The sequence below is a fragment of the Drosophila persimilis genome, unplaced genomic scaffold, assembly GCF_003286085.1.
Source record: "Drosophila persimilis strain 14011-0111.01,24,50 unplaced genomic scaffold, DperRS2 tig00000000-arrow-pilon, whole genome shotgun sequence".
In the NCBI taxonomy this organism is placed as follows: Eukaryota; Metazoa; Arthropoda; class Insecta; order Diptera; family Drosophilidae; genus Drosophila; species Drosophila persimilis.
The window spans coordinates 13,849,121-13,864,188 of NW_020825288.1; the positions used below are offsets into that span (position 1 = coordinate 13,849,121).

The 15,068-nt window shown below is 47.0% G+C and overlaps 2 protein-coding genes and 1 long non-coding RNA gene across 3 annotated transcripts in view; 1 reads left to right on the forward strand and 2 right to left on the reverse strand.

The window, feature by feature from the left end:
- Positions 1-345: 345 nt before the first annotated feature.
- On the forward strand, positions 346-2,540 carry LOC6587194 (prolyl 4-hydroxylase subunit alpha-2). Its single transcript, XM_002013605.2, has 8 exons — positions 346-775; positions 836-987; positions 1,057-1,207; positions 1,262-1,455; positions 1,514-2,037; positions 2,093-2,146; positions 2,201-2,366; positions 2,434-2,540. Exons 1-8 carry the CDS (start codon positions 588-590, stop codon positions 2,493-2,495), a joined length of 1,491 nt encoding a protein of 496 aa, XP_002013641.1. The 5' UTR covers positions 346-587; the 3' UTR covers positions 2,496-2,540.
- Positions 2,541-2,665: 125 nt separating this feature from the next.
- Positions 2,666-5,338, reverse strand: LOC6587529 (lachesin). Its single transcript, XM_002013606.2, has 10 exons — positions 5,248-5,338; positions 4,685-4,803; positions 4,527-4,627; positions 4,360-4,466; positions 4,119-4,292; positions 3,933-4,061; positions 3,633-3,831; positions 3,419-3,567; positions 3,261-3,320; positions 2,666-3,186 (listed from the first exon to the last, which is right to left on the reverse strand). Exons 1-10 carry the CDS (start codon positions 5,336-5,338, stop codon positions 3,068-3,070), a joined length of 1,248 nt encoding a protein of 415 aa, XP_002013642.1. The 3' UTR covers positions 2,666-3,067.
- A 154-nt stretch (positions 5,339-5,492) lies between these two features.
- The window catches only part of LOC113567325, a 47,889-nt gene continuing 38,313 nt past the window's right edge, over positions 5,493-15,068 (reverse strand). The window contains exon 3 of the long non-coding RNA XR_003409405.1: positions 5,493-5,716. This is a non-coding gene — a long non-coding RNA (uncharacterized LOC113567325). The remainder of the gene's footprint in view (positions 5,717-15,068) is intronic.

Sequence of the window (15,068 nt, forward strand, 5' to 3'; positions counted from 1 at the left end):
TTTTTTCTGAAGTCATTTTCTAAAAGTCATTTTTACGGAATCGATACAAAGGCATCGATTTTCTGAAGTGCATCCCTGGAAGTTGCTGAAGCGCGTGCAAAGTGTTAATAAGTTCAATGAAAATAATTTAAAATGCAAACCAAGCAGTAATAATACAATAGGAAGGACAAAGAACCGAAGGAAGAAACTGGTAAGTAGAGTGAAAGAAAGACTAGAATAAATCAGATGTACGAACACCTCTCTTTCTGTAATCTTGGAGGAATCCAACACTGAAAGACTGTATAAGACTGCTTCTTAAAGAGACATTTGCATTGATTGCATTTTCTTCATTGAACAATCATTGCTTGTTTCTTCCCTCTAGCCATCGCAGACCACAATTTTCACCTTGTCGACCTTCACGATTACTTCGTTTTTCTAGCGAAATTCCATAGATGCAAAGTTCCAAACTTGTTGTACAGAGTATTCCTCGAGGTATAGGGTACAGAATGGTTCACCCACATCCACTCGGAAGCGTAATCAACCGTATCCGTCTTGGCCAATCGATCTGCCACAGATGGAACAGACACATTAGAGCCTAGCCCTCCAAGATGCTGGCAGTGAGAATGATCTCTCCGTACTGGTTGCTTCTGTGGTTGGGCCTTGGGGCTGGGGAGGAGCAGCACTATGCCACATCGACACGGCACCTGGCCTTCCTGCTCCAGGTGGAGGACGAACTGCTGGCGACTGTGCGTCAGTATGCGGTGGAGCTGCAGCAGAAAGTGGACACGATGAGAGCGTAGGTTAAAGTGTTTTGGGGCCTATACAATCTGCTCTATCCGCAGATCCTTTCTTCCAGGCTGCAGGCCGAGTGGATGGCCAGAAGAGTGGAGGCCAGAGCAGATCCCGTCAGCTATGTGGCCAATCCCTTGAGGAGTCTGCCTCTGATCAGGAGGATGCACGTGGACGCCAGGAAGTGGCTGGACTTTGCCCGCCTCGAGGTTGGGCAGGGTGAGAAACTGTCGCTAGGATGATCTCCTCCAGAGGTGCTAACAGATGGCTCTACGTTCCTGTTTGTAGAGCCCTTACAGCAGCTGGCGGACTTCGATCTGAGTGGGATCAGCCCAATGGATTTCAAGGAGGCTGCCGATGGCTTGCTGCGCATTCAGGAGATCTACGATCTGGATGAGAGAGACATGGCACGTGGAAAACTGCGGCACAAGCATTACAAGTGCGCAGGGACAAGCCACATCCGAGCCCCACACATTAAAACCCCTTTTTTCAGTTCCAGGTTGAACTCCGCAGATTGCCTGGCATTGGGCGTCCATCTGGAGGATCTGCAGAAGGGCCGCCTGTCTGGCAAGTGGCTGGAAGTGGCCCTGGAGCAGTACGAAGACAAGTGGGAGCCCATTCACAGGCTCCTGCAGGTGGGACGCTCCCAGATCTGGCAGCAGTTGGGCTTGACGCTAATCTCGACACGTACTTTGAGTCCCACCATCGTTTGAGCTCCCTAATGTCTAAGCTCCTCTCTCGCCAGATGATCTCCAAGGAAGCCACGCAGCCTTTACAAAGGCGGTGGAGGGGGCCAGCGAGTCCGAGGACGTGGAGATCGCTCGCCATCTCGCCGATAATCTGGGCTACCACTTTGTGCACCAGCGCAACTGCCAGGGCAGGAGTCGGCTGCCAGTGCAATCCTCGCTGCGCTGCCACTACTCTGCAGAGGGATCCGCATTCCTGCGCCTAGCCCCGCTTCGGATGGAGCTGCTCAGCCGGGATCCCCTTGTGGCCCTCTACCACGAGGTGGTCTCTGCCGCCGAGCAGCGGCATCTGATGCTCCTCAGTGAGTCCCAGTTGCAGCGCCAACGGGGCCACCAGTACGACAAGATCCGTACATTTGCTAGTGCGTCGGTGGCGGCGAATGCCACGCCCACTGTGGAGCAGCTCCATCGGCGACTCGAGGATATCACAGGACTCGATCTGGCGGAAAGCGAGCCGCTGAGAATCCTGAACTACGGCATTGGGGGGCAGTACTATATCCACGTGGACTGCGAACAGCCACAGGTACGTGTCCGGCTCTTGGCTGTCGATCCTTCTAACTGAAATCCATCCCCAAAAGACGCACGTGGAGCCCTATCCCAAGGAGTACCGCCTGGCCACCGTTCTACTATACGTGAGTCCGGAACTGTCCATTCATTTTCCATTGAAACCTTTGATTTTTCTACAGCTCAGTGATGTGCGCCTGGGCGGCTTTACATCCTTTCCCGCTCTGGGCCTGGGCATCAGGCCCAATCGAGGCTCCGCCCTGGTCTGGCACAATGCGAATAACGCCGGAAACTGTGACTATAGAGCGCTGCATGCTGCCTGCCCCGTGCTGCTCGGCACCCGATGGGGTAAGATATAGGCGACTCTTCTTAAATGGAACTCTCATGAGCCTGCATTTCTCCCACCCAAAAACAGTGGCCAGCAAATGGATCAGTGGGTCAGGAGGCCAGTGGCGCAGGAAACCCTGTCGGAAGTGAGGGAAAACACAATTCCATTCAGCTTTTTCTTTTTGTTTCACTGTTTGTTTTTTTTTTTTGCTTTTTTATTTTGTTTTGCGATAATTTATTCAATAATTTTGTCGTTATTTATATTATGATAATAAATTTTATGCACTATTTTATAGTATTCATATTTAATTTATATGCAATGTAACATTATGTTCGGGGGAATGGGCTGTGGCTGTGGCTGTGGCTGGGTCTGGGGCTATGCAATCGTCCACTTTGATATTATCCGAGCCAGGACCAGGGCCGGGGTCTGTTGGTGGTAATGGTGGGAACAACGCGATTCCTGATACGTATGCAAATGATATCTGGCGCAGGACGGCGCCCTTGGCAGTACATATACATATATATATGTATGTGGCGAGGATATACACTAAGGGGAGATTTAACGCAAACGCAAACGCAGAACGCAAATGGAAACGGTTACAGAAACAACAAGAATGCAGGCGATATAGATATCGATGTCGATGTTGTAGTCGATGTCGATGTCGATGTCCGAGGGAATCGTGTAGGAATACTTGATTGCCGGCTCTTCTTCAGTTTTGATATCACGCTCCTCCAGGCCGCTGTCGCAGCGGCATCAGCAGCAGCATCAGCATCAGCATCCACAGCGGCTGCCACGTTGTGTGCCTCCTGGTGGCCACACTCCGTGCCGCATCCTCGAGGCCTGCCGCAGAGGGAGAGACAGAGACACAGATAAGCCATAGCTCCCTCGAATGGGGCACTCCATTCTTCTCTTACCTCCAACGAAATTGAGATGATCATCGTTGCTGGCCGCGGCACCAGGATGTAGCTTGATTTCTGCAATTTACAAAGTATATACGACCCCAAGGGACCACCACGACCACAAATGAGTAAGGGACATTGGCCACCGCTGGGCAGAGATTGCGTATACGCACCGTATAACCGCAGTGTGCCCTCGGCACGGCCCAGCGAGTTTGTGCTGACGCAGTGATAGGTGCCCACATCGGAGGGCGAGAAGGAACGCACCACCAGCAACATGACCCCGCGATAGCCATCGCGCCGCTCCGTTATCCCATACTTGGGCCTGCAAAATGGAGAGGGGAGGAGGAGGAGGTGGTACAAGCCCCACAAATGTTGGCAGTTCCTTACCCATCGAGCAGCATTTCGGGTCCTGGCGACCCAGACTCCAGACTCGCTGTGGAGACGCTGGCGAACCCATTCGAGGTCCGCGCCCCCTTCAGCCAGTAGGAGACGGGCGAGGGCGAGGCCTCCACCTGGCATTCCAGCTGCACATCGGAGCCCAGCGGCGTGCCGAGCAGTTGGCTGGGGGCACGCACCATGGGCGCAACTGTAGAGTAGTGGAGAACAGGGAAATTGTATTGTTATCGCAATATTTAATTGATAAATATCGATATATTCCATTAAATCAATAAATAATCGACTACTTACATTGCACACTGAGCGATACGCGTTTACTGACTGCCGGTGGTACATCATTGGAGGCAATGCACAGATAGGCGCCCATCTGGCGCCTCTCCAGACGAAGCAATCTCAAAGAAGAGCCATTATAGGACTCCACTAAAGAAACATCGTCCAAATGTATCAACATATCAAATACAAGACTAGAGTACAGACCTTTCATCAGCTCGCGACTGCCTGGCTTTCGTATGAGTATCATTTCGCCATCCTCCCGTCGCCAGATAACGCGGGGCAGAGGATTGCCAGTGGCCTTGCAGGTGAGCGTGGCATCCTCGCCCTCCTGCACGGCCATATCAGCGGAGGAATCCTCATTGATTATGTCGGGAGGCACTATTATAGAAGCAGTGGGTCATTAACATATGCTATATGAGAGAAATTGTCTCGTGGCAAGACAAACCTTGCACATCGATGCATCCGACTTGCTTCTTCATGGGACTCGTGTTGATCTGGCACATATAGCAGCCTCGATCGCTCTCACGCAGCTTGCTGATCTTCAGTTTCCATCTGGAAGTGGTCCAAAGAATATAGGTAATCCATGTCAAAGGAATCTCTTCAACAACTTACGTGTGCATATCTTGGTGCATGACACTGATCCTCGCATTGTGGGTGACCACGCGGCCTTGCAGGGCCAGCACAGTTTGATCGGAGGCCCTTAACCAGCCCACCTGTTTGGAGTACATCATAAATGCCCTGGAAACTCTACAGAGATATTCGAAGCTTACCTTGTTCTTGCCTAGATTTCGTACGGAGCACGCGAGTATGGCCTCCCGTCCAGCCGGATAGGTCACATTGTTGATGAAGCCAATGAACTCTGGGTCGGGATCCAACTGGGAGTTGCTCTCTGTGGGGGTATAGTATGGGATTTGGTTGATAAACTGATACAAATAATAATCTATATATCTCTTCATTTATTTTCATTTTTGTATAGATAAAGAAACATTTAAAATGGTAGAAAACATCAACTTGGCCTCGTTGTAAATTCAGTTACAGCCATTGTATCGACATGAATAAAAAATCCTATGAAAGATTAGACAATTCCCTTTTCAAACCATTAATATTTTTTCATATGGGTGCTTTAAATGCCCCGTGAAAATTATGAAAGCTCGGTAAGTCACCAAACAGAGGTTTTTGAATTTTTAAAAAGTTTCTGGGGTTACTTTGCTAATTCTAAGCCTGAGCATGTGATCTACTCATTAAAGCGTACAACCTAATTTTCATCTCGTGAACGATAGAAGCTCCAGCTTGGCTTCTGCAGTACCCATTACACCCGTTTTTGCCCACTTACCGTGATGCTGATTCTGTGCAACGGCATTGCCGCATTTTGTGGCCATTATCAAAATGACAAACAGCGTCGGCGATAGCAGTAGCTTCTCCATATTGTTGTTGTCCTTTGTTTTTGCTTTTGTTTTTGTCGTTGTGGTTCAGTTATTTGCTGCAGCAGCAGAACCGGCAGCAGCAGCAGCTGCTGTTTCTCTTCCAATTTTCTCTTACTGTTTCTCTCTCTTTGTTTTTGTGTTATTTTATGGGTATTTTAGTTGTTTTTTTCGCCCTGTTTGTTGTTTGGGGTCTCGTGGCAATTTCTATTTCTATTTCTATTTGCATTTGAATGCGAATTTCTATTTTCAATTGCAAGCCTCGATTGCGATTTCTATTTACCGCGTGTTTGTGCCAATTGGGCTTTGATTTCCAGCTGCCTGCACCACATCCACATCCATGGCAGTGCCTTTGCCACCCGCTGCCGCGGCCGCCGACATCTGCAAGTAAACAGAATGGGAGCAAAAAACATCAAAATCTAAATCAAAATCGGGATGGTATGGTATGAAAATCGCTAAAGAGGAATCGGAATGGGAATCGGAATCATCGGCTTAAATTTATTTCAACGATAAAGTGAAGGCGAAAAACAGAAATCGAGCACAAAAGCCTGTTCAATTTGAGTGCACCCAAAGGGTGGGCGGGTGCGGGGAGGTGGCCATTGCCACTGCCACTACCACTGCCCCGGGGCAGTGTGGGGGCGTGGACACGCCCATCGCTAACTTGATTATCAAGCGTTGCAACAAATTTCACGTTTTACGTTGCCTGCTTTTAGGAGCATCCAATATGGCTGCCGGGTAAGCTCAATCTCTCTCGCTCTCGCTCTCTCCCTCTGCCGTTCGGTCTCTCTTTCTTTCTTTTCTCTGGGTGCTTTCTCCCGCCTCAACCTCGACACAAAGTAAAAGGCAAATGCAATTTTCAACACAAACAAAAATTTATGACTCGACAGCATCCTTGGTCCGTCCATCCAGGCCAGGGCCCCCGTTTCAGAAGTTGCAATAAAAGAAAAGCCCCGCTCCTCCGCCCTACCAGCAGCGGAACGGAACAAGGAACACGAAGCACGGAACACGGAGCCCGGAACACGGAAAAGCGGTTAAAAAGGCGGCAGGCAGAGGTGCAAAATATGAATGTAAATATTAAAAAAGTTCCAAGGCGCAGAAACTAACGAGGTGTTCGCTCATTTGTAGCTCCCCCAAACCCGCCACAAAGCTCTGATCGCCCCACCCCACCCCGGGCACCCCTTTTACATCCCGCCTGCCTGCCACATTTCGACGCGCTGTAATTTAATTTCAGTGTGAAATTGAGCGCTCTCCTAATAGTAAATTTGCACTAAACCAGTTAGCAAGTCCCCTCCTTCGCCTCCTCCACCGTTCCGGCGCTGTCTTGCAAAACTTTTGACGAGGTGTCAATGCGATGCCCCGAGCACGGGGACGCCACGGAGCAAGCTTCGATGCGGAGCATCATGCCAGGAGATTGTCTGGAGGAGCTGGAGACGGTGACATTCAAGAGGCGGAAATGTGATTTACTTATTAAATTAGAGTTGCAGAATGCACTAGGGTTGGGCGAAGCGAAGGGATGCACTTAAACTTGTAGATGGAACAGCTTGCCGGGGGCCAGCAGCTCCTTGGACTTGGGCCGTGTAAGGGGGGCCGCGTAGGTGTGGCAACAATCCTCGCATCACCTAAGTGGATTAGCTTATGGCTATTCAATTTAGTACTTTTTCACCGCTCACTTGAGAGCTTATTGTCTCGTTTTTCAAATGGATTACGGCCACAGATAAAAACAAAAGACTTTGTCGAAACGATTACTTGTTAAATGCATCTCATCTCTCCTATACTCGTAAATGTTAGGAATCAAGGATTAGCAAATCTTTCTTAGTGGAATGATTTGCCCTGGGAGATATTTGTAGTTTAGGGCTGCTGCCCGAGGGAGCGCTTTTCCTTTACTTTGAATGGCATTCTATAGCAATGTCCTAATGGGCCACTGAAGAGCTCCACTCGACACAAACTTTCCTCCAACAAGCTCTCAGTTGAGAGTTATCCTCAAAGGAAGTACTAGCGGAAGAGAGGGGCTTAAGCGAAGCAGCATTCAATGCAGCTCTAAGTAATTATTTTCTCTGTACAGTGTCGTATTTCGTGAGCAATGTTTATCAAGGATCAGAATCTTAGGACCATGTTTAGGCCAGTACTTGGGAGAAGTTGATCGTGTTCGTATTCAAGGAGAAGTCCCAAGCGATGTCCTTGGTAGGGAAATAAAAGAGACAGAACAAGTGATAATCTCATTATGCTTTGTCCTGTGGACACTCACTCAGCAAATGCTCTTTTGCCTGGCGCTCAGGCTCCAGTCATTCGTTTGTCTTCAACGACAACAGGATTACTCATTCTTGACTTATTCTTGACTTATTTTTTATGGCATCCTTACTGCCATTCCGTCTGCTGATGTTTCTGTTTTCTCCCTGTTTGTTTTATGAATTTTCGCAGCAATTTAACAAGCATTTCCACGGCTCTGTTGCAGCGTTGCACCGCCTTACGGCCAATCAGTGACTTTTAACGTTGGGTATTTTCCAATTGAATGACTTCTCTCAATGGCTGCTGCTCAATAAAGGGGATCAGCTATTGAGAAAAGTCTATGCCGGGTGTATACAGTTAATTTTCAGTATTTATCTGAAGCGATTCCCTCCTGATTGCCGCTCACCCGCCTGGCAGACAACATTTGCATTAGCACTCAAAAGGCGGAATATTTAAGAGCGTCCCACAGTGCGAAAATAAATAAATTTGCTGTGTAAACAGGAGCGAACGCAAAGCGAGCAAAGGAGAGCAAACAAAACACACAGAAAAAAACAAAAAAAAATAAAATAAACTAAAAAACATGACAAAAAGCTGCGCCCATCAAATGAAAAGAAGAAACTGCAAATCAGCGCAGTTGCAGCCAAAGGTAAACTTCAGGCTGGCTAACAGAGAGAAAGCGTAGAAAGCACGGAGCGGCTGAGAGCGGCGGGAAGAAAGCGAAGCCCGACAAGTGGCAGAGCGAGGTCGGAGTGCGGGGCGCAAGTGAAGGGAGCAAAAGGCGACAGCAAAGCGAACTAACACAGCGGAAAAGCCTTTTGAAGTTCTCCTGCTACACACACCAGCACTAGGAGCAGCAGCAGCAGGAGCAGGACCAAGAGCAGGGGCAGGACAAAGCACAAAAACAAGGGAAAACGCTATAGTCGAGTGGCTCGACAATAAGATACCCGGTACCCAGAGACTCTCAAATTTTCCGGGTGCTTTTGGCATTTCCCTCTGTTGCATCGCTAATTTGGTCTGTAACTTCTATGGTTTCCGAAAACGACAAGCTATAGCCTCAATGCAGGTCTATAACTACTCGATTTTTGGTTCCTTTCAAGACTTTTATACGTTTCCTTCAACACCATATTCCCTTGTGATCCGAAAAGTCCTGGGTATAACAAAAGAGCGATGACGACGATGGCGACAACGTCAGCAACGCGTCGCTGGTGGCGGACAGCAGGCGTCCTAAGCTAAACGGATGAGGACGAGGGGCATGGGTAACGCGGGGCCAGGGAGCACGGCCTGGGTCAGGTCAGTCGTGCAGGCAAATGGCGAAATGTTCGGCAAAGCAATTTGACTTAAAAATGCTTAGCACTTGCATATCCTGGCAATGGCAACAGCCCCAGTGTCCTCCGTACGTCAGCTAAATAAGGACAACAAAAGGCGATGACTGAAGCAATGGCAACGGCGAAAGCGACAAGGACAAGGCACTGCTGAAGGCAGCAAATAAGGAGAGTAGAGCCTTAAAGGATCACGAGCTGTGAGTGCGCTTAAGCTCATTTATTTAAATTAAAACAAACACTGCAGGCAGAAAGACAGTGCAGTGTAGGACAGTGTACGCCAACAACTACACTAGCAAAAAAAAATAATTTTTTTCTGACTTCTATTCTTATTTCAATGAATAGGATTGATTGATTCTTAGATGTGCACTTTATCCCTTTTTTTTTATTTTATACAAAACTTTATTAGGGCGATTTTGTGTTGGTTTCTTTTTTCCGAGTGTAGTTGATAGCAGTGGAGAGGCGGACAGTGTAAAGTGTTGGCCTGGTGGGGGGGGGCAGAGGCAAAGCGGAGTAGATTGGAGTGGAGTGGGGCGCGGCTAAGCCGCCAAAGCATTGCCTCAGTGCATACATTGTGCATGGCCTCCCTCCCTCCTTCTACCTCTCTCTCTCTTCCTTTCTTTTTGTCTGTCTATGTGTGTCCCTTTGGGGCATATGAGTGTGTCTGTGTGTGAGGAACTTTGGCAACATTTCCGATTGCCAGGGACAGAGGGATCCGGGGACAGGTCCCGGACCGGATCGGACCGAGCCGGACCGGGGCGAAAGCAAAATATTTTGCGCCATTTGTCCTTTTTGTCATTTGTCCGGTGGCACAAACAGGGCAAATTGTTTGCAATAAAGCGCGTGGCTGGAGTGGAGTCGACTGTGGCATAATGCAGGTGCGCCGCCCCCCACCCCGCGTTGCATGCCTCAACGGATGCGCATTCGAATTTCGAAGGGCCATCGAAAGCAATAACAACAATAAAGATGCACTCGAGTGGGAGGGCGGCCTGCCTTTTTGGCATGGAACAGCCTTAATAATTAGCAGGAAAGTGGGATTAAGAAGGCCTCCTCGGGAGGCACGTCCAATGGGATCAGTTTCAATGAATTATCTGCAGTATTACTGGTTGGATCTTGCACGGATATATTCCATGCAAATTAGTTGAGCACTCCTATAATATCAGGAAATCTCTCTTATCCGGTAGACATTTATCCACTGCGGATTCTCAATTATTGCATTTCCCGTTCATTCAATAAATAAACATCTATTATATGCTTTCAAGCCATTCATATTGGCTTCCAAACAACTGCTGCGGGGAAAAACAACAAAGATGACAAAATGCAATAATTTTTCGCTGGAAAGTTGAAGCGGAAAATCGCAAAATGAAAATGTTAATTGATTCTGTTTTTTCCTAGTTACTTTTTTTGTTTCTTCTTCATTTCGTTGAATGCCTGATGGTGGCTGCCGCTGATGCCGTTGCTGTTGTTTCTTTCGCAGCTTTTATTTGTTGTAGTTGGTGGGTAAAAGTTTTGTCAATGGGATTTTTTATTGCAGTCGGTAAAAGTTTTTATGTGGCACCATTAGTAGCCAATTATTGGCGACTCCTGCAACGGGGGTGTGATGATGTGGGGCATTGCAAATTTATATTCCATGTCAGCGGCTTTTGCAGAGTAGAGTGTGGAAAGTGGAAAGTGCAAAGCGCAGAGAGACAGAGACAGAGAGACAGAAAGAGAGACTCGGCAAAGGCCGATAATGAGCATCTAATAACTCAATTTGGGCCAAGACAAGGATAAGAAGAGCAGTCGCAAATGGTGTTGGAGGCGGGGTCAGGGACACTAATTAAAACCGCTGTAAATGGGGGAAAATGGCGAATGGCTGCAGTTGTCGGCGCTTCTTTTAGCTTAATTAAACATTGCCGCTTGACTTTTAATTGATTGTGAACAAACTGAAAAGCTTGCAGCAGACAAATAAACAATTTAACTAAATGCGCCGCAAAGTAGGCAACGCCGGGCGTCAGTCAGCAGCGGCTTTTTATGGTCTCGGGGATATGGCCTCACTTTCTCTCTCTCCCCCTCTCTCTGTCGTTCTCTGACTGCCAACTGGCATGGAAATGATGCCCTAGCCTGGCTTGGCCCGGCCCGGCCTGGCCCTGCCATTGCCGCCGCCGCCGCCTCTTGACGGAGAGTGTAAATGTAAACACAGTTCGTGCAACAAAAGCCAGCAAGGCGTCAGAGCAGGAACAATGCGTAAGTCGAATGAATGGGCAAAAGCAGAGGGAGCTTCCCCTTACCCAGTTCAGGACGGAGGAACGGTGCACAAATGAATGAATGAATGAGCCTAGGCTGACTCTGGCCTCTCTCTCTCTTTCTCTATCTCAGTTTTGAGTGAGTGAATGTGAATGAGTGCTGGGGACAATTGTGATAATTGCCGTTGTCTCGCACCTAGCTCTGGGCTGGGGGTGGGCTGCGCGAGGACCTGCCAGTGTGGGGCCTCCGTGAGTCGTGAAATGATGACAAGAAAAAGCTTTTCCGCCGGCAGTTTGCCTGCCTCCTGCCTCCTGCCTCCTTTCCCTGATCTCCTTCCTGCAGCACCACGTCACGCCCCCCACTGAACCCTATTTATTCAACAATTTTCTACAATTTTATTGTTTACATTTATGTTCTGCCTCTCATACGCATATGTGTGTCTGGCTGCGTGTGCCTCATCTTTTGGGGGAAAAAGTTTTCCTTTGGCCTGGCCTTTCGTTATTTCCAACTCTAACTCGGGGTTTTTGTCTGCTCATGTTTTTTCTCCGACTCTTTTCATACCTTTCCAGAAAGGGTGTGATGCTTTTGATGAAAGGTTGCCTTTAAGGTGATGCCAGATGGTATACCAAACATCTTTAGAGGCACTGTCAGGGGCAAAAACAATTTAATATTCGATTATTCCATTCAGCTTTGTAGTATTATATTTGAAACATCACTTAAAACGCATTGAGAGGGTATCTCAAGCGTCGGCGCCTAAAGCTAGACTTCTTTTTCCTTTTTTTGTCGGTCGTTTCTTCTGTGTGTCTTGTTCTGCTTCCTCTTTTTTTTCGCGCACAATTTGCATGCGAATTTGCCGCTGTCTGTTGGCTCTGCACCTGCCCCTGCTCCTAGTGCTCCTCCTCCTCCTCCTCCTGCGCCTGCTCCTGCTCCTTCCCTTAGAGTTGCGCGTGCCTTTTCCTTTTTCCTGCACGACTGCAGGCTGCCACTTGGCCTGGCCTCTCATCTGCTTTGCACTGCCTCTCCTCCCCATCCTCCTTAGCCGCTCTTCTACCCATCTGTTTGCACATTTTTTTCTGCGTTGCCCCACCGTCTTTTTCTTGTTCATTTTTTATGCCCCGTTAACAACTTTTGCTCGGTTTACTTTTTCCGTGTCGAGCGGCGACGGCAACGACGGCAACGGCGACGTCTTTGAAAGTTTAATTGTTGTTGCATGTCTTTTTGCTGCTGCCGCTGCCGCTGCTCAGCCGTCCTCCTCCTGGCTGTCCTGTGATCCTGCCTGCTCATGGTGTTCCGGCTGCTCCTCGAAGTGCTCCGTCCCCGCTGCTCTTCCTCTGCTCGCTTCGTTGTGTAAATTGTACGCCGCACGTTTTTACGCCTGCAGCGGAGATGGAGTCCAGACCCAGGACGAAGACGAGTCGAGGACTCCACTGTCTTCTCCATATGCATATGTGTCTGTCGCTTTTTCTGTTTCTGTCTGTCAGTGTGTGTGTGTGTGTGTGTGTGTGGCTGGGGTGTCCTCGTGCTCGACGGAAGTGTGAAACTGAAATTGAGCAACTAAAGGACTAAAAGGCTGTTGCCTGCTTCCTGTCGCAGCGTTCATTGCCAACGTCTGTTACTGTTAAATGTGTGGGTAGGAGTGAGTCCACACACATACATATACGTAGGAGGAGCATATGTGTGTGTGTGAGTGGTGGGGATATGTGCGTGCCTTCGACTTTATTTGGTTTACGCAGCGTTTGGCATTTATTTGCCCACAGTGAGACACTCGCAGCCCAAATGGGGGAAATGGGGGAAAACTTCGTTTGCTCTGCCCCCAAAATTTTTGCCCGTTTTAAGAAAAAAGCAAACCGGCAAAAAAGTATATACGATATGTATTTTTGTAAAGTGCTTGGGGGCGGGTAGGAAGTTTGTAAAACGCATTCTGCTCAGCGATAACTCCATTGAACTGGGGCTAAGTGTTGTTCTTCCTTCAGGAGCACGCACTCCTTCCGTCCATTGGCTTTTTTTCCCCAGCTCTTTTTATACCCTTAAAGCTAGGGTATTATTGACACCCCCGCATAGCAGGAAGAATCGAAAAACCAATACGATATCTGTATTTTTGAGGAGCATCAACAGCCGAATATTCTATGAACATACCTAATATGTTACTCTAAGAACTAAATTTTAAGGATATCCCTGACCTTTTTTTTATTCCTATTTTTAAGTAGGAGCCGATAAGATCAGACTGCAGTATGCATATCAATAGGTCGAAAACTTGTAAATTGGGAGAACAAGTTTATATTTCTAAAGACAATCTAATCAAACTTAAAGAGATCTAATATATTGGGATTTTTCCTAGTTTAATCGACTTTCGGATGACTCGGAAAAAAATCATTATTTTTCTAGAACGCTATTTAAATAAAATAAAGATTAAAACTTAGACTTAAATATATAAATAAATTAAAATGTGTTTCAATCTAAATAAAACATATTTATTTTAATATGAATCCTATATATTTTAAATGTTAAATATGAAAATATTAATTTTAAAATATATTTAATTAAAATATTAAAATATTTATTTTAAAATATATTTAATTAAAATATGAAAATATTTCTTTTAAATATAAAATATATTTAGATTAAATATTTGCATATTAATGTTAAAACGTGAGTGAAAACTTTTCCCATTTTTATATATTTTAAGTCTCGGGTCAAATATAATGCCGTAAATATTTAAATCTAAGTGTAACTATTCGTGGTTTAGGGATTTTTTTCCTGGGTGGAACTTCCAGGGTATGTAAAGCCTCGGCTCCCTATGCCCAACCCTTTCTAGTTTTTTTTTGCGTGTGTCCAGGAGTGGGTAGCAGCCAACGGAAGCGATAAGATAACATACACACTCGTAGACACACTCATGGCAACACACACACTCATGGAAGTACACACACACTCAGGGACACACTCAGGGAAACATTCACATGCATATGATTTCTACACGCTCGTTCATGTTCCAAGGGTTTTTCGGTTTTGTTTTCCTTTTCCTCTCACTTCTACCATTTCTCGTGATTTTTCTTTTTTGTTTGGCTTCTGCTTCCTCTGTTTGCTCTTCGCTGTCTGTTATCTGTTATCTAATAGTCGTGATTGCTCAATCATTTGACAAATTTGATTGTAATTGAAAAGCTGAGCTATGGGATTGACGCATTGGATGGGCTAAGATCGGATAGGATTCAGTGTATGCATGGGCAGATTAAGTGCGGACTACAGTGTATTGAAAAGTGATTCTGGAATACATAAGGAACGCATTCGAGACCTTGATGGGCGGAGGCGATTTTAGGATATCCGAAATGAGTGCCTTTTAAAGATTGCTGTTCCCTCCAGAAATATAAGAATTTGTCCCAAACAATTATACTTTTATTTCAATAACATTCCCCATGCAAAAAAGTGAGACGAGACTTCCGAAACTCCACTAAAACTATTCAAAATAAAACCCTAACCGAGCCACAGCTCAGATGTGACGAAGCTTTCTCAACCTTCTTCCATAACAGAGTTTTCCACAAATGCTTTAACTTCTTGAAGCTCCTCGGGGATCATATAATTGGCTCCGGCTCAGAGCCAGGCAGAATGTCTTTAGAAAAATTCCTAGAACTGCATGCCGCAGACTGGAAGGCATAATCGACGCTGCTAGCCGCATTTGTTGCCATAATTGCTGTTGGCTTAATTTCAACAGGCAACTTCCGTGACGGCAACTTGAATTGCTCCTGCCTCTGCCTCTACCTCTGCCCCGGTCTCAGACTCCGCCTCGGCCACCGCTGCAACTGCTCCGCCAGCGACAAGGACAACAAGAAAATCCATTTGAGTCCACAAGCTTGCCATGTTGCAGCAAACACACCTACGCCCACACCCACAGGCGGAGGCAGAGGCAGAGGCAGAGGCAGAGGCAGAGACAGAGACAGAGGTACTCCATGTGTGTACAAATGTGCACT